The sequence below is a fragment of the Eleutherodactylus coqui genome, chromosome 6 (genome assembly GCF_035609145.1).
Source record: "Eleutherodactylus coqui strain aEleCoq1 chromosome 6, aEleCoq1.hap1, whole genome shotgun sequence".
NCBI lineage: Eukaryota > Metazoa > Chordata > Amphibia > Anura > Eleutherodactylidae > Eleutherodactylus > Eleutherodactylus coqui.
The window spans coordinates 1,870,226-1,896,666 of NC_089842.1; the positions used below are offsets into that span (position 1 = coordinate 1,870,226).

The 26,441-nt window shown below is 54.5% G+C and overlaps 1 protein-coding gene across 1 annotated transcript; it reads right to left on the bottom strand.

The window, feature by feature from the left end:
- Window positions 1–1,951: 1,951 nt before the first annotated feature.
- PI4K2B (phosphatidylinositol 4-kinase type 2 beta) lies at window positions 1,952–25,698 on the bottom strand. Its single transcript, XM_066606045.1, has 10 exons — window positions 25,335–25,698; window positions 16,802–16,956; window positions 15,263–15,463; window positions 14,130–14,261; window positions 13,599–13,752; window positions 12,988–13,079; window positions 12,829–12,919; window positions 6,842–6,975; window positions 5,766–5,825; window positions 1,952–4,577 (listed from the first exon to the last, which is right to left on the bottom strand). The coding sequence occupies exons 1-10, from the start codon at window positions 25,603–25,605 to the stop codon at window positions 4,404–4,406; spliced, it is 1,464 nt and encodes a 487-aa protein (XP_066462142.1). The 5' UTR covers window positions 25,606–25,698; the 3' UTR covers window positions 1,952–4,403.
- Window positions 25,699–26,441: the final 743 nt, after the last annotated feature.

Here is a 26,441-nt window from a genome sequence, read left to right on the forward strand (position 1 = left end):
TCCTCGTAGCTCCGCCCCGTCACATGTGCCGATTCCAGCCAATCAGGAGGCTGGAATCGGCAATGGACCGCACAGAGCCCACGGTGCACCATGGGAGAAGACCCGCGGTGCATCGTGGGTGAAGATCCTGGCGGCCATCTTGGTAAAGGAAGAAAGAAGTCGCCGCAGCGCGGGGATTCGGGTAATACATTTTTTTTTTTTTTTTTTTTTAACCCATCCCTTGGGTTTGTCTCGCGCCGAACAGGGGGCCTATTGAATAAAAAAAAAAACCATTTCGGCGTGAGACAACCCCTTTAAGGACAGAAATGTCCAAGAAGGTTGGGAAATATTGTGAAATGAGATTCTCAGAGCACAATCGTTACCAATCCCTAAAAGAAGGAAGAATGGGAAGCATTTAAAGAGACCCGGATGGATGAACACAGAACTTGTACACATGTTAAAGAGGAAGAAAATATGTTTATCAAATGGACAGAGGGGGAAAATATCTAAAGAAGAATATAATGCGGTCTGCAACAGAACATGTACGAGCACGACTCATGGGCAATGTTACCAAACCTCCCTTATTTACTGGTGGTGGATTTCTAAACGAAGAGTTTTATTTTTTTTTACTTATTGGCATTTAGGAAGATCATACATGTACAAGTCATGACAGTCATCACGTCTTGTACCCAGGATATACATTTACAGTATTGGTGTCACCTTTAGATGTTAGTTTTTCCTGTACAATGGTTACAATGTATATAGTTTTCGTTCATATTTATATCTTCCCCTAATTTCCCACCATTTTAATACAGTGGTTTGAAAACATAGATAACCTAAAACGTTCAGCTTGTTCATGGTTAATCCAAACGAAGGGTTTTGTATTGTAATTTCGAGTATATTTCAATTGTTTTTCAGTTACAACTGCTGAATTCAATTAAGCCACAGCAGAATACCAAAATGCAGCGTTTAAGGATTTCTTTAAAAAATGAAAAAAAAAAAAGGGGGGGGGGGGTTAGTATGTCACAAGAAAACTGAGCCCGATAGGCAAAAACCGACTTTCGAATTCAGCACCCATGACTCCTCTAAGAACACCATTCACATTCTTTGTAACAAAAATGCTTTTTACCAGTGTAATGAATTGAGGCTTGCAACAGAGGCCAAAAGCAATTAATAAAAACAGGATTTTAGGGGTCAAAAGCAAAAAGTCAAAGATGCTATTGGATGCTTACAAGATGAAAAAGGTGAATTGGTTAAGAATGATGTTGAGAAGGCCAAACTTTTCTATTTTGTATCTGTTTTCTCTCAGGAAGTAGATGGATCAACTGATCTTCCCTGTGCTATTCGGGGAATAAAAGAATGCAGGCTATCTGTAAGCAGAGAGGTGGTGAGGGAACACTTAGCTAACTTACACGAATTCAAGTCTCAAGGTCCAGATGAATTACATCCTAGGATACTAAAGGAAGCAGCGGAGGTAATTGCTGAACCACTCGCCATAATCTGCGAAAATTCCTGGAGAACAGAAGTCCCAGAAGATTGGAAAAGAGCAAATGTTGTCCCCATCTTCAAAAAAGGGAAGAAGGTGGATCCAGGAAACTACAGGCCTGTGAGCCTGACTTCTATACCAGGGAAGATCTTTGAACAAATTGTTAAAAACAGCATGTATGCAAGTACTTGGATGAGAATGGAGTAATTAACCAGAGCCAGCATGGGTTTGTAACAAACAAGTCAGGCCAGACTAATCTAACTTCCTTCTATGACATAAGATTAAATATTAGACAGTGAGGGGGCTCAATGAGTGGAACAGGTTGCCACAGGAGGTGGCGAGTTCTCCTTCAATGGAAGTGTTCAAACAAATGAGGGGGCAGGCGCGTTCTCTTCCAATTCTGCCCATTATCCTGCAGGGTTGATCTAGAAGGGCGGGGCCTTCAGCATTACATAGTTACTATGTAACCACTCAGCAACACAGAAGATAATTAAAATGTTTTTATTTTTCTTCAAGTTCTACATTATAACAAAAATAAAAATCAGATTTTCTTTAGATTAACAATTAAAAGTCAACAGAAATGTGAGGGGGAAAAAAAAGGCGCAAGTAGATTCCAGTCTCCCCCTCCGGTATATACAGTGATCTCTATAGGAGCGGAGCCCAGACACATTCTTCGCATACATTCTCCAGCATTGAAGTAAGAGGTGACCAAATGCAACAACCGTTCTCTGATGAGTTTCTGGGGTGACGGCCGTGAAGACTCAGAGGGACGACGCGTTTATTATGTCTTTAGCTCCAAAATCCAGTGGCGATTGAGTCTCGTCTCCTTATAGTAGTCCGGGCACCTTTCTTAAAATATAAATCGAGAGCTTTAAAAGGGTTGTCCAAGGTTAGAAAAGCATGGCTGCCACCTTCTAAGCACAGCGCCACCCTTGTTTGTGGATTGTGCCTGGTATTGCAGCTCCGCTCCCATTCAGGTCAATGGAGCTGAGCTGTAATATCACACACAACCCTATGGACAAGGGTGGTGCTGTGTTTGAAAGTAGCCACGGTTTCCCACCTTGGACAACCCCTTTAAATGGGGTTGTCCATTTAAAGACAGTTGACGACTTCTCAGATAGCATACGGAGCCATACTATGGAGTGAGGCGGCACACCGATGTGGTTCTCATGCAGACAGTTTGCTTTTCTTAAGTCTTCTATTCTTGTCTGCATCATGAGGAATTAGGACAGGCAAACTTAGGTCAATATGCAAGTCGTCCAACAGCACAAGGACAGGCGTCCAGTGAGAGTTGCATCGGAGCTTCTCGGGCACACGGCAAGTGGCGGAGGCCTTAGGAGGAGCCATTCTGGACGGCTGTAGCCTCTAGTAGATGGAGGGGTGAAGCGATCCCAGATTGGTGCCTGATGGTCCTCTTGAATTGGAATAGGCCTATGAACATTTATCTTTGAGGTTTCTTAAAAGGAGGTGCTGCCAACCGGGTGGTCGTGTCAGCGTTGCAGGAGGGCATAGATGAGAGTAGATATCCACAGGGTACAACAGAAAACCTGGTGAACAGCCATACAATGAAGGGATTATAAAGAGCATTTACCCTTCTGAACAGACAGCAGTAAATGGGTGAGGCGAGCGGCCTCATCAGTGCAGCTGGGATATAGGCAGCCGATTACATCTAATGGGAGACTCCAATCCCGGGCATCCATAGCAGGACAGCAGCGGGCCCAGCTGCCACCACGAATGGTCACAAGTACTTTGTAAGGCTGCATCATACACCAGGGGTTCCCGTTTTAACCTGTGGATATCCACTAGCTCAGGGGTGCACAACATTCTGCTCCGAGGGCCACATTGACATACTGAACCACTTCCAAGGGCCACAAGGGTTTTCCTACTCGTTATCAGCACTCCAGAGAGGAGACCATGCTTGTGGATGATGGATGTTGAGGTAGCGGCTGGGCCTGTCACAAGCCCTGTAAATTACAACAGAGAGCTGCGTACACATATGATGCCGCTAACGCATTCATTCCTGGAGTGCCAGACAGGGCAAGAGACTTTCCAATATATAGAGGACCCTTAGTACCCGTCTGTTACCCTGCTAGGTGTCATTCCTCCTCACCCCGCCGGCCTGGAAACACGTGAGCAGCCGCAGATCTTGGGGGCCGCGTGTTGTGCATCCCGGCACTAGAGGACGTACACATAAATCTAGTTTGCAGTTGCTCCAATGGCTGCTACATACAGAACGCGAGCCGTTTGGCGGTTAAGTACTTTATGGGAAGTATGAAGCGCAGATCGCTAAGATAGAATGGTGACAAAATTTGGGATTTGCTTAAAAGACAAAATGGTATCAGGAAAGTCACTTTAGGTCCCAGCTGCCCACCATTGTGCCGGGGGTCCACAAGCTTCTGGAATATACAAGAACCATCCGTGCAGCGTGGTGGCGTCGCCATATAATCCACTCCAGGAAATCCCCTTTCACATCATTCTGAAGCCGAGACAGCAGACCGGACTCCCTTTTCGAGCAGCAATGAGGACCAGCGGTGCCGGGTGGTCTGATGGCGGCACTATGTGACATCCACTGGATTCTGGTCCCAAGGCAGAAGCGTTTTCAGTCGCTCTGAGGATCTTCTACAGAATACAGAAGCTGCGCAGTGGAGCCGAGCGCCAACACCTTCTAGAGACGCCTACTAATTACTGAGGATTATAAATGACAAACGAGGATCATTCCAGCATAGAGACCCTGCAGAAGGCCCGTTCCCTGACGTCCTACAGAATCCCTGATAGAACCAGTTCGTAATGCAACAGGACTGTAAACAGTTACATTCATGGTGTCCTTCAAGGCCAACGGTTTGGCAGCTATGAAGGACTGACAGCAGTTTTCACCCTTTGCAGCATTTGTGCAAAACAGCAGCTCTTTGTATATAAGACACGAGGAGCCGGCCGCCGGCTACCAGGAGGAGAAGAATGGCTTTCTGCAGTGGAACGTCTGTGTGAAGGCGTTGCTCAGGTGGACGATGCGGCCCTGGCTTCCACTACGACTTCGCTCCACCACGACTTTAGGCATCTGAACCAACTGGATGGGAGACTTCTCGTCCTTCAAGGCTTGAGTCAGGTTCAGGATCTGAATGAATGGGAAAGGAAGTTACTCTTGGGGTGGATGATAAATGTGAATGAGTGGGGGGCAGAGATGTTTCACTCCCACATATACCCAACCAGAACATTTCTTCTCCATCCACCGGGCAGGAGGAATATCTGATGGCTGCGCTCCAACCACTGGAATCCCCAGCAATTCCAAGAATGCTGCTGCATGTGAATGAGTTGTGGCAGCCGGTCAGCTCCATTCACTCCAATGGAACAGAGATCAATGCACTCAGCAATCTCCCTCCATTCTGCAGTAATACATGGAGATGCAGTTACATTCACATCACTGTGCTATTCTTGTGACAGCTGGGGATCCCAGGGATCAAACCTTTATACCCTCATTCTCCAATTAGGGGATCATTCAACCCTTCCAAGTACCTCCCGATTGTGTAGATCCATGGCACCAACAGCAGCATCAAGGCGTAAAAGTATCCGGTTCCTGCAAATTTGTACCCAGTAGCTCTTTGTGGACCAGATGGGTTGCCTTCACACCCCATGTGCATCAATGAGCCCTGGGTACCCGTCACCCCGAGGTCAGTTCAGTGGCTTAATGTTACAGCAGAGTGGCATCTATGGGAGGTAAGTGGGTGATAGTTGCCCTAGTTAAACTGCATCACATGTGCACCTCATCCATCAGGTCCGGCTCCGCAGCGATGCCTATAGTACATGGCTTCCTGGCCAGGGCTGCATGGAAAGCCAAGGTTTATAAAAGTGCATTATTTTGCGGGTTCAGAACATTTAACTGCTGGACACCTAAAATAAACGCCCATCACTCCCCTCCCTTTAGTCCCCCGTGGCACCACTAACCGGCCCGTGACCCTTTCCCTGTTCAATGCTGCTGGAAGTCAGGTGACTTACAGCTTCACGCTCCAGACTCCTGGCATCAGCACTCAAATCCTGGGTGCCATGATGCCAGGAGTTTGCTGCAGCCTCCGATTGGCTACAACAGTCACCTGACGTCCAGTAGTGGAGTATGGAGACAGAAGGCTGGTGAGTGCGCGTTTGTTATTTAACACTTGCCCAGCCCTTTTATACAGAAACCACAAACGTTTACGGTTATTGCGAGCAGCGGAGGCTTCCGGTCAAGACAAGAGTACAATACTAAATAAAATGCCGAGTGGCTCAAATCCTTGGGTGCGGCAGAGAATCTCCTGCCGCAGTCACTCACCTGCCCTCTCATTACAGACATCTGCTTCTCGAATGTGGCCTTGTCAAACCCCTTGTCCGTCTGTGGAGGAGAACACAGCAGGTCAGGGCGGCCGGGGGCGCGCGCGCAGGTCAGGGCGGCCGGGGGCGCGCGCGCAGGTCAGGGCGGCCGGGGGCGCGCGCGCAGGTCAGGGCGGCCGGGGGCGCGCGCGCAGGTCAGGGCGGCCGGGGGCGCGCGCGCAGGTCAGGGCGGCCGGGGGCGCGCGCGCAGGTCAGGGCGGCCGGGGGGCGCGCGCGCAGGTCAGGGCGGCCGGGGGGGCGCGCGCAGGTCAGGGCGGCCGGGGGGGCGCGCGCAGGTCAGGGGGGGCGCGCGCAGGTCAGGGCGGCCGGGGGGGCGCGCGCAGGTCAGGGCGGCCGGGGGGGCGCGCGCAGGTCAGGGCGGCCGGGGGGGCGCGCGCAGGTCAGGGCGGCCGGGGGGGCGCGCGCAGGTCAGGGCGGCCGGGGGGGGCGCGCGCAGGTCAGGGCGGCCGGGGGGGCGCGCGCAGGTCAGGGCGGCCGGGGGGGGCGCGCGCAGGTCAGGGCGGCCGGGGGGGGCGCGCGCAGGTCAGGGCGGCCGGGGGGGGCGCGCGCAGGTCAGGGCGGCCGGGGGGGCGCGCGCAGGTCAGGGCGGCCGGGGGGGCGCGCGCAGGTCAGGGCGGCCGGGGGGGCGCGCGCAGGTCAGGGCGGCCGGGGGGGCGCGCGCAGGTCAGGGCGGCCGGGGGGGCGCGCGCAGGTCAGGGCGGCCGGGGGGGCGCGCGCAGGTCAGGGCGGCCGGGGGGGGCGCGCGCAGGTCAGGGCGGCCGGGGGGGCGCGCGCAGGTCAGGGCGGCCGGGGGGGCGCGCGCAGGTCAGGGCGGCCGGGGGGGGCGCGCGCAGGTCAGGGCGGCCGGGGGGGGGGGCGCGCGCAGGTCAGGGCGGCCGGGGGGGGGGGCGCGCGCAGGTCAGGGCGGCCGGGGGGGGGCGCGCGCAGGTCAGGGCGGCCGGGGGGGGGGCGCGCGCAGGTCAGGGCGGCCGGGGGGGGGCGCGCGCAGGTCAGGGCTATATGGTAGCAGTTACTCACTTTGAAGAGCTCGTACAGATCCTCACAGAGATCCTGAACAAAGTTCATATCCGAGATACGAGGAAGAATCAGCTCTCTCGTCTCCTCGCTGAAGGGAACCTTTGCCTGCGGAAGCCAAGCCCAGAGGAATGGATCTAATGATAGACAGGGAAGGTGTAGCTTTAGCCTTTTACTCCAGAGCAGCGCTCTGATCCATTTCAGCCAGTGAGTTACGTGCTCATTCGTGGGCCGACGTTTCCCTGCATTGTCAGTAAGTTAGCCCCGTGTTAACTTACACTAAGATGTCACCACGTTTAATACACATCACATCTCTACAACATGCGATCTTCACGCCTGTGAAAAATAGCATCACGTACATGAAAAATCGCATCTGCATGAAGGTGTGATGGAGGTTCCCTGTCCGGCGCTGCAGTCCTGGTGCCATCCACTGTTCAAAGCTCAGGCACTCAGACTTCAGACCCAGAAGTCACCGCTGAAGCCAGACCAGGGATACAGCGGGCCGTACACGAGCCGTCCTCTTGGGTGGGCATTATAACACGCGGCCGCTGTCAGACCACAGCCGATTGTAGACCATTGCGGCCGAGAGCGGCATCAGCTGATGCTGCCACATACACCCTGTAGAGTTTGGTGAATGAGCACCTAGAAGACCATGTAGCCGCCTGACACACCGACGCAGCAGATGCCCATGGCGTACTGCCCATGATGAGCGATCACTTGTAAGGGGGGAATCTGGCTCTTGGCCCGATAGGCCTCAGCCACCGACCGAACGAATCCAGCAGGGAGTCGTGCCCTTGGAGGCAGCTTGACCACGACATGCCCCCTGGGGAAGCACAAAGGGCGTCAGAACACCGGTATGAGGCTGTCGGCGCCAAGTAAACTCACAGCTCGAACGAGATTGAGCTTGTGAAGGGCCCCCTCTGTGCCATCCACTGGATGTGGACAACTGGAGGGCAACACAATGTCCTCGTTGAGGTGGAAGGCTGAAACCACCTTTAGCAAAAAGGAAGGATTGGGACGCAGAACCACTTTGTCCTGTTGAAACACCTTGAACAGTGGAACCGCTGAGTGCCACCAAGTCCAACACCCTCCGAATGGAGGTGATGGCCACCAGGAACGCAACTTGAAGCTCATCATGCAACACTTCAAGGGGTTCACAACGATGTCGCTGTCGAGTGTCCAGTACCACCGGGAGTGGTGAATGGTACGATGGAATCATATGTGCCACCGCCTGTATGAAGGTGTGGACTGATAGAAGAGCAGCCAGCGGTCTCTGGAACAAGATGGTAAGGACCAACTCTTGTCCTTTGAGAGCCGAGACTGAGTCCCAACTCTAACCCTGCCTGCATAAAGGCGAGGATCCTTGGAAGTGAGAACTTCATGGGATGCCCGGACTGCCATTTGCACCAGGCGAAGCAGCGCCTCCAGACACGATGATAGATCTTCGAAGAAGACAGTTTCCATGCCCTAATCATAGTGCGGATAACTGGATCGGTGAATCTTCGGGCCCCCAAAACAATGGATTTAACTTCCATGCCGTCTAACGCAGTGTTGGTACGTGGTGGTGGAAGAGGGTCCCTTGCAAGAGGAGATCCATGCGGAACAGGAGACACCATGGCGACGAGTAGATCCATTAATTCGGCGTACCGTGCCAGATGCAGCCAATCCGGAGTGATGAGCAGCACTGGAAAGCGGGGTGCATAGGAGCCTGCACGGCAGCTGGGATGGATGGGGGGGGGGGGGTGCAGAGCAGTGCCGCAATTATCTTGTGGAGTGGGGGGGGGGGGGGGCGACAAGTGAGCTACGAGGCTACCCGTTTCCCGCTCCCCTGTGGGAAGGATAGGAAGACCTATTCTTCTCACAGACATGCGATGTCTGACCTCCTTGGACATAAGGCTAAAACTGACCTTCCCCAGCAGGATGGGGTACAGCTGACGTGAGGAGCCAACGTTTGTTCAAGCTTTATGTCGCCTCAAGTAAAACTCAGTACTGGGCGAGATCATACACGCTGACCAGACCGCCTTCATGCCTGGCAAAAGCAGACATGAACCTGAGGAGGCTCTTTAACCACCTATCATACAGACATACTAACTGCGGGAAGCGCACTCTGGTATTTAGAGATCAGGCAAAGGCCTTCGCCTCAGTGGAGTGGAAGTACCTATGGGCGGTGATGCGGCGGGTCGGATTTGGGCCAACTTTTATTAAATGGATTGAGATTCTGTACGACTCCCCAGTAGCCAACATCAAGACTAACATACATGTTTCTACCCAGTTTTCCTTGAGCAGAGGCACAAGACAGGGCTGCCCTCTGTCCCCCGCCTTGTTTGCCCTCGCCATAGAGCCTCTAGCGATCCAAATCCGAACGTCACCAATAGTGAAAGGATTTAAACTAAACTACGAAGAGCGCATAGCGTTTGGTACGCATTCAGGCATTAAGGTCAACTGGGACAAGACCCACTTACTGGCGGTGGACCCTGTGGCCGCTGAGCTTCCCCTACCCACCCCGCTGAGCTGGACCACCTACTTGGGGGTAAAGGTGACAGCAGAATTATCCACCTTCTACAACTCCAACCCGGTCCCTCTCCTGGGCTGGGCCGAGGAGGTGGCGACACACTGGGCTTCTCTCCCGCTTACCCTGGTGGGCAGAATAAACTTGTTAAGAATGAAACTGCTACCAAAATGTCTGTACATACTGCATAACTCCCCTACGTTAGTCCCAAAAAAAATTCTTCACTACGCTCCGCGGGATTGTGTTACGTATACTGTGGAGGGGCACCACACCCAGGATCAGATTGGAGACTGTGCCTCCCGTCGAGCGGGGGAGGGTTAGCCCTACCACACTTCTATTACTACTATCTGGCTAGCCAGCTGGTGTATGCGGGGTGGTGGCTATCCTCGTCAGACTACAACCCGGCAGTGAGTCTGGAGCGGAGACTGGTGGACCCTGCTCAGAACCTACGGGGGCTGCTGCTGAGCGGCCCCTCATCTTCGACTGCTCCCCTGCCCACTCCCATGCTGGTAACATTGGAAATCTGGCATCGGGTCACAAGACTGTCCACTGAGGGGGAGACTGCGCGGTCCCCACACACTCCTCTCTGGAATAACCCCAAACTGCCACACTTCCACCGCCTTCTGGAGGCGTTGGGGTGTCAATGTCCTCTCGGATATAGTCAGCGAGGGTACGCTCTGCACCTTTCTACAGCTACGAATAGCCCATGGCCTGCCTGAATACTCCTACTTTAGATATTACCGGCTGCGAGACGCGGCCAGGGCTCAGTTTGGAGGTCTGTCTATCCCACTGTCCATGACACGGCTGGAGGGCCTGGCGCAGATGTGCAATCTTGTCAAACCGCTGTCGAGCTTCTACGCCCATATAGCGCAACATCTGGCCCCGCTGGGAGAGAGGGCCGTGCGGAGATGGGAGGGGGATATCCCTGACCTGACCGAAGGGGAGGATGAGGATATACTAGGTGGATCTGGTCCCCCCCTGGTTAGCGCGAGAGACAAACTCATCCAAGTCAAGTTCCTACACCGTATATATTACACTCCTAAATTGTGTACTATGGGGCTGCTCTCTACTGCAACGTGCCCGCGATGCCTGGCTGCGGATGGGACGGTCATGCACGTGTTCTGGGAATGTGCAGTCCTGCAGGACTACTGGAGAGACGTGCTTGTCTTCATGGAAACGCATCTGGGGGCACCGAGGATCATGCATCCTGGAACGTGCCTATTTGGGCTTGTTGGAGACCTGCCGGGGGCCGCAGCAACACGTGCACTGTACAAGCTGCTACTTTTCTATGCCAAAAAAGTCATTTTACTTAACTGGAAGCACCCTGGGAGGCCGACCAGGAATGCATGGGTCCGGGTGGTAAACGCCGAAATCCCGATGTACAAACTGACATACATGGCCAGGGGATGCCCTGAAAAGTTTGATAACATTTGGGGGTGGTTGGGTGAGTTGCTCTGCGACGGCGTCGGGAGAGCCTAGCTAGGTGATAGAGAGGGAGTGAGGGAAGGACATCTGTTCAACTTGTTCCCCAAGTTAAAACCCTATTCTTAGAACGTTTCTGTGTTTACACAATTTTCCTTAGAAGAGTCGTGCCAGAGGGTTGGGGGGGGGGGGGGGGGGGGTGTTCCCTTTAAATTTCCTTTATTTCTTTTCTCATTTTTCTCTTTTCCTGGTTGATTACAGCTAATTCATTTACAGCTAATTCATTTCAAGGTTAAATTGTTGTTTAGTAACAATTGATAAAGTTTAAGTTAAAAAAAAAAAAAAAAAAAAGCTCTAGCCAGGCACTATGTATCAAGAAGAAATGAGCGTGTATATACAGGCAACGCCTACTCTTATCCTGTTTTATCATGCAACGTACTGCGGACTTAATCTGACGCCCGTGGTGTCCGCTGCCTATGTTTGTATGTTGGTTAATCAACTTAGCGGCCACCGTCCACAGCGCTCCGCAGCCCGCTTCTCTCCCATCTAGCTGCTGTGACGGATCTGCAAGACCTCACTGACCATTTTCATTAGTCTTGCTCCATCTTTCCCAGAGGAGCATGCATGGCCTTCTAAAGCCTCACCTTCTAGGGGCTCCACGAGGAGCCTTACCGTCCCTGACCTGCATCATAAGGTCTCTCACCCACCCAGGCCGCAGTCAGTCCGCACGTTACCTTCTGGAGACGACTGGCTTGTACTCAGACGTCTTATCAGGCTAGAGAAACTACATAATCTTGTAGATATGAGACCTTGTAACAATGACTGACGTTACCTTGCAGGAATGCCACTTCCAATAGGTGGCGCTATAGAGACATTGCGCCATCTTCCCATTTTTGAACAGGTGACAGACTGCACAAGGCTGGGAGCCGACAAGTGCATACCATGCGTCCATAGTACAGACATCACACCTTATCACACCCAGCTACTGTGCAAACAGCCATTCATATTTGCCCAATACAAAGTAAACATACAGAGGTAAATACGCAAAACACGGATCATGCTGCATTCTCAAAAACATGGCCATGAGAACAGAGCCGTGTCCTTAGCGCAGTATTCTGGTCCCCTCAATACAGACCGAGTACACATGTGAAGGGCGGTCTGCTGCGGGCGAGGGCGGTCTGCTGCGGGCGAGGGCGGTCTGCTGCGGGCGAGGGCGGTCTGCTGCGGGCGAGGGCGGTCCTGCCGCTGGCGGTCACACTGACTCACAGGTTGCTGTTGCAACCACAAGAAATCCAGAACAGATTTCTCACAACTCATTTTATGGCAGAGTCGGTCACATTGTGGCCTCATTCACTTCTATTAGTAGGTGACCACAATGCGGCCTGCAGTCACCGCGCGGCGTGCGGCAGGCCTGCAGTCACCGCGCGGCGTGCGGCAGGCCTGCAGTCACCGCGCGGCGTGCGGCAGGCCTGCAGTCACCGCGCGGCGTGCGGCAGGCCGGCAGTCACCGCGCGGCGTGCGGCAGGCCGGCAGTCACCGCGCGGCGTGCGGCAGGCCGGCAGTCACCGCGCGGCGTGCGGCAGGCCGGCAGTCACCGCGCGGCGTGCGGCAGGCCGGCAGTCACCGCGCGGCGTGCGGCAGGCCGGCAGTCACCGCGCGGCGTGCGGCAGGCCGGCAGTCACCGCGCGGCGTGCGGCAGGCCGGCAGTCACCGCGCGGCGTGCGGCAGGCCGGCAGTCACCGCTCCGGCCTTTACCTCTAGAAACAAGAGAAATGGTGACAGTGCAAACATCTGCTGAGCAATCTCTTCAGTGTGACAATTATTGCCCCATCTGAACGGTTTGGTGTCTGCAACAATGTCTAATATATAATATGGGGCGCTACATAGCAAAGTGTCATGAGACAGGCGCGCCCCGAGCTACTGGTGGGGGAATCCCTGCTGTAAGTGCTGCGATTCCACAACCAAGGAGCCTCCATCCGACGCGGTTGTAGAAGTCTATAGAGTTCTGGGTGCACTTGGTAGGGGGTGTAATCTGCAGTGTAACAGTAAGGCTACTTACATGCCCTCCATTCATCGGGATGCTTAAATGGAAATGCCAGACCGTTGTCAATCGCAGCTATTTTAATAATCGGCTCTTTATCCGTCCATTCCTGAAATCAAAACCGCAATAAGCGACCGAACCGGCTGATGCACATGCGCTATACAGACGTGCTCTTGCCTTGGACACGGGGCCATCGCTGCTCTTCTCAGACTCTTCAGTGTAATCCTGTTGGCTTTCATATCTTATTAACCAGTTATCGTTGCCTCGGTCTGCAGAATAAACAAAGGCCATCAGGTTAGAGCAAGGAGTCCACATAGACCGGCACCATAGTGACGACATCTGCACATGCATGGGGCATTTTACAGGGGTACGTCCCACAGCACAGGGGGCGACTGAGGCGCTTCTGTAGGGGGTTACTATACAGGCAAGTGGATGAGGGGGGAATCCACAGTGTAGACCGACTGCAGTCCATTTTAGGTCCATGGATAGCAGTTTAGTCTGCAGATCTTCACCCCTCCCAAAAGAGGAGTGTTGAAAGTTGTACCCGAGTCCCCACACAAGTTGAGCCCATTTGGTTGTGGCTCCAAGGTAAAGTCCACAGCAAGAAAGAAATCCCTTAAAGAGCCAGTACTGTTAGCTGGCAGATTGTACAGCGGGTCGTGCGGAGTCACGTGGAGCGTCAGTCACTCAGCAGCTGAGGCCTCGGTAGACCGCCTATGCCAGGATCCTTTACTGCACGGTGACCCCAGGACCCCAGAAGCCCCCCGGCCGAAGACTACTGCACTCACCAGTATTTCTGATGACGTAGTCCAGGATGACGAGTCTCTCGAACTGAGCCTGAAGCTGCTTCCTGATGTTCTCTGGTAAAGGTTCCGTTTCAAACCTCCTCAGCCAGTAATCCGCCTCCTTATACCCATCCACAAACAGCTGGAAGGAGCCGACCTGCGGACAAGGGGCACACTTCAGTCAGCCCGGACACTATGGTACATCTAGACTCTAGGGCAACTCCCGGGCCGATGCGCTGCCGCTCTGTGAGGCTGTAGGGTGTTAATGCAGAGATGACAGCACTCGGCCATCTCACCATAATAAGTGCTGACGCACGTCTGACCTCCGCTGCGTTACATCCCGGATTATAGTTTTTGGAGTCGGTGGGGGTCCCAGCAGTGCAGCCCCCACTGACTAGCACGTTATCCTAGGTGGGTAGGTGATAATTTAAGCCATTCATGACCCCTCCACCCCAAGCGCTGCCCGTTCTGAGGGTCAATGATCCTAACACAGCAGGACATACTATTTAGAGTCCCAGTATAAGGGCGCCGTACCTTGGGCGGTAAGCCAATACGGTGAAATTTGCGACCCACTTTTGGCACCTTTTCTAAAGCGTATTTCTTGCCTCGTGATTTTGCGCGATCTATTGCACTGTAGTTGAAGGTTTCACTGACGAGCCAAACCACCTGAAATAAAGTACCAAAGTCAGACAGCGCAACAAACTACTAAAGATACAATGAAGCTTCCCTGTAGTGTAAGAGGCCACCGCAGCAGAAGTCAGGTTCACACCCTAGTAAAGCTGCGGGCGGTCGTCACCAGCTAAAAGGGGTTGCACCAGAAAGTCAAGTCCCATAGGATAGGGGATACTTCTGGTAAGTGGTGGTGGTCTCCCTGCAAAGGCCCAGCAGCCCTGAGCACGGGTCCCGTGCTGCTCATCCTCCTCACTGGGAAGGAGGCGGGGGTCTCCTGCATCGGGGGAGTGAGTAGAGTGAACAGGATGCATGCAGCACCCACTGTGGTATTTCTGCCAGCCCCATGTAAATGACTGGCGCATGCATATTCAATCAGCGCTCCCATCATGCTGATGTCACTTAGGGGGAGGAGCAACCCCACGAACAGGCAGAACGGGACACAGGCGTCCGGCTCTGGAGATCAGCAGTGAAGTGGAGAGAGGAGAACATGTAATTTTGGTACAACCCCTTTAAAATCCAGCCAATCACATTGCAGCGTCGCTGCATCTCAACATACCTGGTCTTTTTACCTCATGGACGATAAGCTTCTGCTCGACGGGGTGTTAGAGGTTGCACCATAACTACTAAGTAGCCCTTCTCTACAGGGTAACATTGCTTGCTGATTGGTGGAGGTCCAACTACCAAGACCCTGCATGAATGGCGCCTCTGCCACGGGCGCCGCTGCTCCATTCATTTTAAGTGCAGCGCTACAATTTGCGGAGTTGATCGACCATATCTGGCGGTCTGACAAACAGCAGCACACGTGACACTCCATTCAGGCTCAGACCGTCGGTGAGGGACCCGGTAGTCAGAAGGTTATCCTGTAGACAGGGGATAACTGTCCATCTTTGCTAAAGCCCTTTAAGGTGGAGTCGACTGGTGAGCATCTGCTGAGGTCAGACCCAAGGGTATCAGCTGGTGAATACGGGGGTCACACAACATGGATCTACAGTTACCTTAGTTTTGGGGACAACCCCGAGTCCCAGCTTCTCATCCACCAGATACGCTCCGGCCTCAGAGAGGTATCCCTGGTTGGGAACAAGGCAGCCGCGTCCGAAGCAGCAGGGACAGCAGACTTTGTGGAAGTATTTGGTCCATTTGGGGTTGAGGTGACCGTAAGGCTCTTCGGACTTTGGTTTAAAGACTCCAATTATTTTCTGATCAAAAAGGTAAAAAGGATGAAGTACAAGAATAGAAGTGGTTCCATCGGCGCCCAGTAGGAGGCGCTACACATCTGACTGCATCTTATTCCTAGATGTCCCGTTCACATACATCTCCATACAGACTGCATACTTCCTGCTGGACCCCTCATTCTATGCACATTAACCCTTTATCCTACTAGTTTAGTCACGTCTGCCCACCTTATCCCAGGACCCCGTATATAACTGCTGCTATGCCCCATATTGTTACCCACTTACTAGATGCCACGACAAGAGGCCGGAGGGGATATTTAACAGACGCACACACCGGAGGGTTGCCCCACAGCATCTGCCACAAGACAATCCCCAAACTTTGGTTGTATAAGACGGCACTAAAAAGGGAATCTGTCAGCAATTTCTATAAAGTAACCAGCGGCGCGAACATGCAGGAACCTTCCAGAACGGCTCTCGCTTTACATGTGGCCAAGAGAGTCCTGAAGACTACCGCACGCTGCCAGTAAGTGAAGCAGAGCGGTCCGGTGGAGGAACATCAATGGCTGCATGTTTAGCCGGGAAGTCCGCCTCCCGCATACCGTCATGGAGGCTCCTGGTGACGGCACATCATGGGAAAGCGCATGGATGTAGAGGGGTCATCCACGTCAGGGGATACAAGAGGCCAACTGGCTATACATGCCACTAGCAGAGCTGTCCATCCGCCCGCTGGACCGCCCGTTTACATGCAGCGCAATGTGCGAATCTTTGGAGAGAAAGTTCCTCCATAGTTGTACCGCCGCTGCGGGGATTTGGAGATGCTTGTGAACTGCTGACAGGTTCCCATCACTGACTTGCTCTCCGGACAGGTCGGGGGCCGGAGCAGCTGTTTCTCACCAGTAATTGCAGGCTGTGGTCTCATTAAAGTCAATGAGAGATGTACCTGCAGTTACCAGCGCCGGCCACTACAGGTCAGAGCAGTATCGTCCACTCCGTACCAGTGCTGTCAGCGGGTGCACGATCAGCTGATCGGATAGGGGCTGCGCTCAGCACTCTGGCCAACCAGCATTTCCCTGGCAAACCCCTTATGGCTCCACACAATGCCGAACAGCGGGAGCAACGCTTCAGATCACGTGAGCAGCCAGGAGGTTTCTTTTCTCTTGGCAAGCGATCAGATGATTCCTGCAGCGGTCATAGGGACACTGGTGCTGGCAAGCGTTGGCCATAGCGAAGCGGCCAGGTTGCTATTGCAAATGCAGCTGCCACTGAATTCAATGCAATACCAGCCCCTACTGCTGAGACGTCCACGCCGGCGCCCCCTGCTGAACACCCAGTGGAGTACAAGAGTATGACGAGACTACACACCGCCTTTGGATCTTTAACAAAGTAGCTCCCGCTCGAGCCCTGGGAGATCCTTTCTGGAAAGACGCCGCCATCGATCGCCTGCTCCGCTCTGTGAATTATATCAGCAAACTCAATGTCATCCAGAATGACGTTCAGCTCTTCATGCCCACCGTGACCTGCAAAACACAGAAACGTTTAGTGACAGTCAGAGGGCTGCACCACGACGGCACGTTACCCCCCGCCACGGGGAGCACATCGGTGGGGTGTCACCGCTGAGACTCCCGACAGTCTCCACAACAGGGCTCCCGTGCCCGCTCCACCCATCACTGCTGCGCTCGTATAGCCAGTCGTCTCCTCATCCTCCTCACTGGGGGGGGCAGAGACCCTGCAGGGAGGACGGGGACACAGGAGTCCCATTTTTGAGACTGACTGGGGAGGGTGATGGGAGTCAGCAGGACCGAAGTCTGCAGCCATCCCTGTGGAGATCTTCCATATGTGAAGCCGCTGTACCAGAAATGCAGGAAGTAACAGGCCGATGCTCAGCGCTGCGGCCCGCACCAGCAGCATGTCGGCCGCAATGAACAACCTACTGGACAAAGTCTTACTTTTCTAATCCAGCATTGTCCATGTACGATGGGCCACCTGAGCTGCAAGTCACACCCGCCAGCCTTTAGTCACACCCCTCTAGCGCTCTGGCACCGCCTCTAGCCGCTGACGTCCGCACAGGCAGCAGTGAAGGTCCATGCTTGTGCTGTGCGGCCGTCTGACCCACCTGGCAGCAGACATGGGCAGACACCCCGACTTCAGTGAGCACGCCCGCATCCAGGTGGGTCAGACCGCCACACGGGTATATACGGTGCCGGATTGTCATTTGCTGCAGTGAATCTTTTACAATCATGCACCCAGTGTGTGCCTTGTAGCACCACCACCAGAAGTCGTGGCGACTACCCCTTTAACCCCTTGAGTGGCACGCCCGGAAATTTTCCGGGACGAGCTCCACTGCTCATAGCAACATAGCCCGGAAGATTTCCGGGCTATGTATCACTATGGGAGCTGCAGAGCACAATGCCACAAGCTGTGACATTGTGCTCTGCCTGCACAGACCCACACAGAGCAGTGCAAGGGCTTTGAAAAACCAGCAGAAGATATTGCCGACATGTCGGCAATGTCCTGCTTTGTTTACAGGTTGCCATAGAGACCACCGGCTTGTCAGAAGCAGGCCGATGGTCTCTGTGGCAGGGAGAGCTTGGTGCTTGGCTGTCAGAGGACAGATAGGTACCTGCTCTTACAGCAGGGATCAGAGAAAACCTCCGATCTCTGCTGTGTTAACCCTTTACATGCTGCAGTCTATGTGACTGCAGCATGTAAAGGGTTGTCACTGCAGCATGTAAAGGGCTGTCACCATCGGACCCCCGGAATGTGATCAGGGGTCCTGATGGGTCCCTGTGGAAGTCCCCTAAAGGGACAAAAAAAAAAAAAATTTAAAAAATTTTAAAAAAAAAAGTTAAAAAATTATTAAAAAAATTATAAAAACACTTGTCTCCCTTTACTTTGTAAAAAATAAAAAATACAATCACACATGTGGTATCCATGCGTCGTAATGACCCAGAGAAGGAAGTTAATACATTATTTAACCCCTTAATGACATGGCCCCTTTTTTTCTTTTTTCCCCATTTATTTTTTTTCCTCCCCCCTGTTTAAAAAATCACAACTTGTCCCGCAAAAAACAAGCCCTTATCTGGCCATGTCAATGGAAAAATGAAAAAGTTATGGCTCTTGAGACGCAACTGCAAAACTAGTTGAAATTCAATGATTAGACCATTTTAAAAAACCTGCCCTGGTGGGCACGACAGGGTGGTAGGAAACCTGCCACTCAAGGGGTTAAGTCAGCCCACATGCGGACGTGACTAATGAGGTCACCTGAGAAGGTGTAGAGGACGTGGAGTGCACCTTGTATTGCAGCAATAAACACACCCGCGGGCCGCAGCAGACGTCAGTCCAGCAGTTCCTGCACGCTCATCTAGTTCTCCTCCAGTAACTCGGACGCCTGTATTTAGGTGTTTAGTTCTTGGCGCCCGCGGACGCCACCATTGCACCCATCAGATATTCCATGGAATCCACCGACTATGAGGACGCCCAAACGATACGACCCCAATTAGCTTAAGTCTCACCTTTCTGAGCCGCTGCCCTTCTACCACTAGAGCCCAAGCTGAACGGGCATGAGGGGACTGGGAGGTCAGCCACATCCTTCATGCAGTCGGCATCTACAGCCGTCTTTAGGCTGCCCGCAGTCACTGCACACACATTGGACCGGCAGCCACCGTGCGCGGCCCCCACACAGCGAACATGCAGTAAGGGTCTGCCAGACCCCCCTGGAGTGCGGCTAGTCAGCTGATGTGTATGGCAGCCCAACCCTCAGCTCAGTGGCTTGTTCTGGTATACGGTGGCCATCAGCTATGGAGGATATCCTCCCCGCTCATCTGTATCCAGGACCTCTTCTGCTACCGACAGACCTTAGTACAGGTAGTAACCATCATCCATGCCGGCTGCATCTGTCGGCACCTCTACTACACGAGGGCATCTTTATGTCCGATCAGCCGACAAGCGAGCCTTTGATTGTTAGCATGTTCACGCAGGCCAATGAGCGGCAGATCACAGACACTCGTGACGAGTCATCCGGCTAGTGAGCAGGAGCTCCTTGTAGTCCGAGTTCACATCACCGAGGTTATGGCCAATCAAGGAACCAAGCATGCTGAGCAATGTCGTTCCACGCCGACAATCAGGAATTTAGACGCTCGTCTCAGAGCCGCAGCGCCGGCAGACAGCAGGACGGCTTCAGTGAAATCAGCAGCGCTCTACATCCTACCAGAACCACCAAGCCCATCAGCAGACTGGATTGTCTCCTGCCCGTTTACACGGGACGATCTCACTGGTTTTAGCGCCGGCTCCGTGTTACACATAGAAGGTGAAGCGCTGAGCGAGAAGCCGGCCATCTAGCGGAGAAGTCTGTCAGCGCAGGAGAACGAACGACCTTGGGGGCGTCAGCGCTCGTGTGGTCATTTGCCCGACTGTCGGCCCGTGTAGAAGGGCACTTAGTGGGTCACGTGTCCACCATGCAGACCGTTGGGGGCGTCAGCCATAGTTGGGACGGACCCCGCATGCTATTGGATCTACGGTTATGCTGCTGCACACGAGCGGCCATCGTGAAGTGCAATCATCGGCCCGTCTACAATGTGCAAGGAGCGTCGGCAACGAGAGCTGAGCAACGGAAGAACGTTCCATGGAGAGACGGATCACGTGAGGTCAGACGGATGTACCTGATGTGGGGGACCCTGGGGAGCGCCCCCCAGTGTATGGTACTGAGATCGGGGGGGCGACAGGCGGTCACCGAACTTACAGAGACCGGGTTCACCAATAACCAACAATTGTGCAGTTTATCGTTTTCATCCCAACTAGAACGGCTTGTAAAGCTCCTCCTGCAGTTGGTAACACCGCAAACAGATCGCCTATAGTAGTTCAGCAATGGCAGCTCGCCGTCCGAGGGCGACACATGTCTGCACCGGGTGCAGCCGTAACCAAGGCAACGCCCTGTAATCCACCGATCAACTCCAGAAACAGCCCGTTAGTCTCACTAGATGTTTTGGCCATGCAGCCTGCGGGGAATAACGGTTTGACTATCCAGACCTCCGTCCTCATCGGCACACGGCCAAGGACCGCCCGCCCCAGCCACCCGCTGTCCTGTATTGTATTGTAGACCAGTCTTTGGATCTGCAGACTACAACTCCCAGAAATGCTTCCCGATGCAGCCAGAACGGCGGACGGTCATACTGTCCTTCATGCAGCAGCACAGCTCCATCTGGCACAAGACATCTCTGCACTCGGTTCCCCACCGCCTTCCCCCCTGCCACCCTCCTCCACGCCATCCCCACCACCACCCTCCTCTGCGCCGTCTCCAGCGCCACCCTCCTCCGCGCCGTTCCCAGCGTCTTCCCCACCGCCACCCTCCTCCGCCACCCTCCTCCGCGCCGTCCCCAGCTCCTTCCCCACTGCCACCCTCCTCTGCGCCATCCCCAGCACCTTCCCCACTGCCACCCTCCTCTGCGCCGTCCCCAGCGCCTTCCCCCAGATGCTCTACGATTGGACCGGCTGCACAGAGTCCCGACCTGAACCTACTGGACATCTCTGGGACAAACTAAATGCCAGGTCACAAAAAAAAAAAAAAAAAAAAAAGAAAAACGGTTGATTCCTGCTGAGGGGGGCAGTTACTTCTGTATGGGGTACAGATCAGATCCCGGCACGCTGAGGGGGGCAGTTACTTCTGGTATGGGGTACAGATCTGATCCCGGCATGCTGAGGGGGGCAGTTACTTCTGGTATGGGGTACAGATCAGATCCCGGCACGCTGAGGGGGGCAGTTACTTCTGTATGGGGTACAGATCAGATCCCGGCACGCTGAGGGGGGCAGTTACTTCTGTGTGGGGTACAGATCTGATCCCGGCACGCTGAGGGGGGCAGTTACTTCTGTATGGGGTACAGATCTGATCCCGGCATGCTGAGGGGGGCAGTTACTTCTGGTATGGGGTACAGATCTGATCCCGGCATTCTGAGGGGGGCAGTTACTTCTGTATGGGGTACAGATCTGAGCCCGGCACGCTGAGGGGGGCAGTTACTTCTGTATGGGGTACAGATCTGAGCCCGGCACGCTGAGGGGGGCAGTTACTTCTGTATGGGGTACAGATATGATCCTGGCACGCTGAGGGGGGCAGTTACTTCTGTATGGGGTACAGATATGATCCTGGCACGCTGAGGGGGGCAGTTACTTCTGGTATGGGGTACAGATCAGATCCTGGCATGCTGAGGGGGGCAGTTACTTCTGGTATGGGGTACAGATCTGATCCCGGCATGCTGAGGGGGGCAGTTGCTTCTGTATGGGGTACAGATCTGATCCCGGCATGCTGAGGGGGGCAGTTGCTTCTGTATGGGGTACAGATCTGATCCTGGCATGCTGAGGGGGGCAGTTACTTCTGGTATGGGGTACAGATCTGATCCCGGCACGCTGAGGGGGGCAGTTACTTCTGGTATGGGGTACAGATGATCCCGGCACGCTGAGGGGGGCAGTTACTTCTGGTATGGGGTACAGATCTGATCCCGGCACGCTGAGGGGGGCAGTTACTTCTGGTATGGGGTACAGATGATCCCGGCACGCTGAGGGGGGCAGTTACTTCTGGTATGGGGTACAGATCTGATCCTGGCACGCTGAGGGGGGCAGTTACTTCTGTATGGGGTACAGATCTGATCCCGGCATGCTGAGGGGGGCAGTTACTTCTGTATGGGGTACAGATCTGATCCCGGCACGCTGAGGGGGGCAGTTACTTCTGGTATGGGGTACAGATGATCCCGGCACGCTGAGGGGGGCAGTTACTTCTGGTATGGGGTACAGATCTGATCCTGGCACGCTGAGGGGGGCAGTTACTTCTGTATGGGGTACAGATATGATCCCGGCACGCTGAGGGGGGCAGTTACTTCTGGTATGGGGTACAGATCTGATCCTGGCACGCTGAGGGGGGCAGTTACTTCTGTATGGGGTACAGATATGATCCCGGCACGCTGAGGGGGGCAGTTACTTCTGGTATGGGGTACAGATCTGATCCCGGCATGCTGAGGGGGGCAGTTACTTCTGGTATGGGGTACAGATCTGATCCCGGCACGCTGAGGGGGGCAGTTACTTCTGTATGGGGTACAGATCTGATCCCGGCACGCTGAGGGGGGCAGTTACTTCTGGTATGGGGTACAGATCTGATCCCGGCACGCTGAGGGGGGCAGTTACTTCTGGTATGGGGTACAGATCTGATCCCGGCATGCTGAGGGGGGCAGTTACTTCTGGTATGGGGTACAGATCAGATCCCGGCACGCTGAGGGGGGCAGTTACTTCTGTATGGGGTACAGATCAGATCCCGGCACGCTGAGGGGGGCAGTTACTTCTGTGTGGGGTACAGATCTGATCCCGGCACGCTGAGGGGGGCAGTTACCTCTGTATGGGGTACAGATCTGATCCCGGCATGCTGAGGGGGGCAGTTACTTCTGGTATGGGGTACAGATCTGATCCCGGCATTCTGAGGGGGGCAGTTACTTCTGTATGGGGTACAGATCTGAGCCCGGCACGCTGAGGGGGGCAGTTACTTCTGTATGGGGTACAGATATGATCCTGGCACGCTGAGGGGGGCAGTTACTTCTGTATGGGGTACAGATATGATCCTGGCACGCTGAGGGGGGCAGTTACTTCTGGTATGGGGTACAGATCAGATCCTGGCATGCTGAGGGGGGCAGTTACTTCTGGTATGGGGTACAGATCTGATCCCGGCATGCTGAGGGGGGCAGTTGCTTCTGTATGGGGTACAGATCTGATCCCGGCATGCTGAGGGGGGCAGTTGCTTCTGTATGGGGTACAGATCTGATCCTGGCATGCTGAGGGGGGCAGTTACTTCTGGTATGGGGTACAGATCTGATCCCGGCACGCTGAGGGGGGCAGTTACTTCTGGTATGGGGTACAGATGATCCCGGCACGCTGAGGGGGGCAGTTACTTCTGTATGGGGTACAGATCTGATCCCGGCACGCTGAGGGGGGCAGTTACTTCTGGTATGGGGTACAGATCTGATCCCGGCATGCTGAGGGGGGCAGTTACTTCTGGTATGGGGTACAGATCTGATCCTGGCATGCTGAGGGGGGCAGTTACTTCTGTATGGGGTACAGATCTGATCCCGGCACAAGCAGCAGGAATGATATTCATAGCAGTTCATTAACAGCATTCTCGGCTCTTCACAAGTGCTGAACAGTTCTGCCACTTCTCATCCATCTAACGAGCAATTAACACCTGGCTTAGTGGAGGTGATGGTTTTCCCACCCAGTACTCGTTATAGGAGGTGTAATGGAGCCAGTCACAACTTCACCAAGGGGTACTGCCTGCATCCAACCTCGGACCCCCAGTGGGCGACGGACATGTCTGGACTCCTCGGGCTTCAGAGACTTTGGGAAGCACACTGCAGCTTGTGAACATCAAGAGGAAAGGGAGACTTCAACGAGGGCTACGTGGCAACCTTGGCCACAGCGGGGACAGGACTAACGAGCACCAGGCAGCCCGGACACTCAAACGCCACCGGGGGTGATCTGCTGCCAGTAGGGTTTTACTGCAGGGATACAGCTGGTATTTAGCAAGAAATGCAAAGTCCTACATAATGAAGAAAACAGAAGAAAGCGCATACAGAATGGGAGGAATTGGGCTAAGCAGCAGCACATGTGAGAAAGACTTGGGTATACTAATAGATCATAGACTGAACATGAGTCAACAATGTGATGCAGCAGCCAAAAAGGCAAACACAATTCTGGGATGTATTAAGAGAAGCATAGAGTCTAGATCACGTGAGGTCATTATCCCCTCTACTCTTCCTTAGTCAGACCTCATCTGGAATACTGGGTCCAGTTCTGGGCACCCCACTTTATAAAAGAAACATAGACAAACTGGAGCAAGTTCAGAGAAGAGTTACCAAGATGGTGAGCGGTCTGCAAATCATGTCCTATGAGGAACGGTTAAAGGATCTGGGAATGTTTAGCAGAAGAGAAGGCTGAGAGGAGACTTAATAGCGGTCTACAAATATCTGAAGGGCTGTCACAGTGCAGAGGGATCAGCCGTATTCTCATCTGTACAAGGAAAGACTAGAAGCAATGGGGTGAAACTGAAAAGGAGGAGACACAGATTAGATATTAGACAGTGAGGGGGATCAATGAGTGGAACAGGTTACCACGGGAGGTGGGGAGTTCTGCTTCAATGGAAGTGTTCAAACAAAGGCTGGACAGACATCTGTCTGGGATGATTTAGTGATCCTGCACTGAGCGGGGCATCGGACCCGATGACCCCTCCCACTGTACCATTCTAGGACACACCGACCGTCAGGGTTTATATCAGTAAAAGTCCACTGCAATCCTCACGACACACAGAGGGATCCGCGTCACGGCGGGCAAAAGAGAAGCCAACACAGTGCAGGGGCCCTACACCGCGTACATGTAGGAGGGGCCACAGCCTGGAGGGGGCCCTACACCGCGTACATGTAGGAGGGGCCACAGCCTGGAGGGGGCCCTACACCGCGTACATGTAGGAGGGGCCACAGCCTGGAGGGGGCCCTACACCGCGTACATGTAGGAGGGGGCCACAGCCTGGAGGGGGCCCTACACCGCGTACATGTAGGAGGGGGCCACAGCCTGGAGGGGGCCCTACACCGCGTACATGTAGGAGGGGGCCACAGCCTGGAGGGGGCCCTACACCGCGTACATGTAGGAGGGGCCACAGCCTGGAGGGGGCCCTACACCGCGTACATGTAGGAGGGGCCACAGCCTGGAGGGGGCCCTACACCGCGTACATGTAGGAGGGGCCACAGCCTGGAGGGCCCTACACCGCGTACATGTAGGAGGGGCCACAGCCTGGAGGGGGCCCTACACCGCGTACATGTAGGAGGGGCCACAGCCTGGAGGGCCCCCACCACCGGGGGGCGCTACTACTCACCAGCGCTGCTCAGCAGGCTCTCCCGGTCTGAGGACGAGCTGAGCCGCCCCTTCCTCCCGCTCCTCGGTGAGGTGACTCCGGACCTCTTCAGCAGCGGCTCTTCTTCACCCGCTTCTTCCTCCTGGGCTCGGGCCGGTAAACACCTCACAGCGCTGCCCGGAGCCGCTCTGCCCGCCGGTGCGGTCCGGGAAGCAGATGGCAGCGCTTCACCCTCCACCAGCGGCTCCAGAAACACCAGCAACGGCGGCTCCACCGCCCGCTCCTCCGCCATCACGGCCGCCCGGACACATCAGCAGCAGCCGCACGCCGGCGCCATCCGCACTGATATACGAGGAAGCGCCGCACGTCACCTCAGCGAAGCCAGCAGGTAGACACCGGCTATTGGCTGGGCCAGGCTTCACTAAGGCTCCTATTGGCTGGGCCAGGCCTTAGTAAGGTTCCTATTGGCTGCGCCGTTTCACAGCAACTCTCCCATTGGTTGGTATTATTACCCGCCCTACCGCAGGCTCAGCCTCCGCACATGCGCATATCACAACTCGGAATGGATAGTCATGTGACTGGTGCTGACCAACGACAACTTTCAAAAATGTAAACAGTCGTCAGCCCTGCAGTGAGGCGGGAGCGGCTGGTGTGGCCACGCCCCTCAGCCTGCGCTGCTGTTTCGCTTTTGTCAGTCGGAGGATGATTGTCCCTCGCGGCGCCCCGTCTTTACCGTCGTTATTAGCTGGCACCGCCGCGACTACCGTCCATAGCAAGCTGTGGGAATCAATGCTGCCTGCGCACAACCTGCAACCGCGATTAATGCTGCATGTTATCACAGAGTCCACGCAAATGGCTTCCATCCGCTGCGGCCCGTCTGCAGTTGGCATTGCAGACAGGTTGCAGATTCTGCGTCATCGCCTAGCAACGGCGCCGGAAAAATACACGTGAAATCGGCGGAGCGCTGCTTGTTGGGCTGCATGGGTGTAAACCGCAGCCGGTCAGTGCCGAGCGGGAGGGAGGAGAGGAGTCTGCGGCCGCCCAGCCGAGAGCCCGGATCACACGGAGATGAGCAGCGAGCATACCTGCGGATCACAGCATGAGCAGCGAGCGTACCTGCGGATCACA

What these genes read in the sequence shown, in the direction of transcription:
- PI4K2B (XM_066606045.1), bottom strand. Translation starts at nt 25,605, where the DNA reads ATGGCGGAGGAGCGGGCGGTGGAGCCGCCGTTGCTGGTGTTTCTGGAG. An exon ending in GTATTGGCTTACCGCCCAAG is followed by an intron (nt 13,753 to 14,129) that starts GTACGGCGCCCT and finishes CCTTGTCCGCAG; the next exon opens with GTCGGCTCCTTCCAGCTGTT. An exon ending in TCCCGATGAATGGAGGGCAT is followed by an intron (nt 6,976 to 12,828) that starts GTAAGTAGCCTT and finishes GTCTATCATTAG; the next exon opens with ATCCATTCCTCTGGGCTTGG.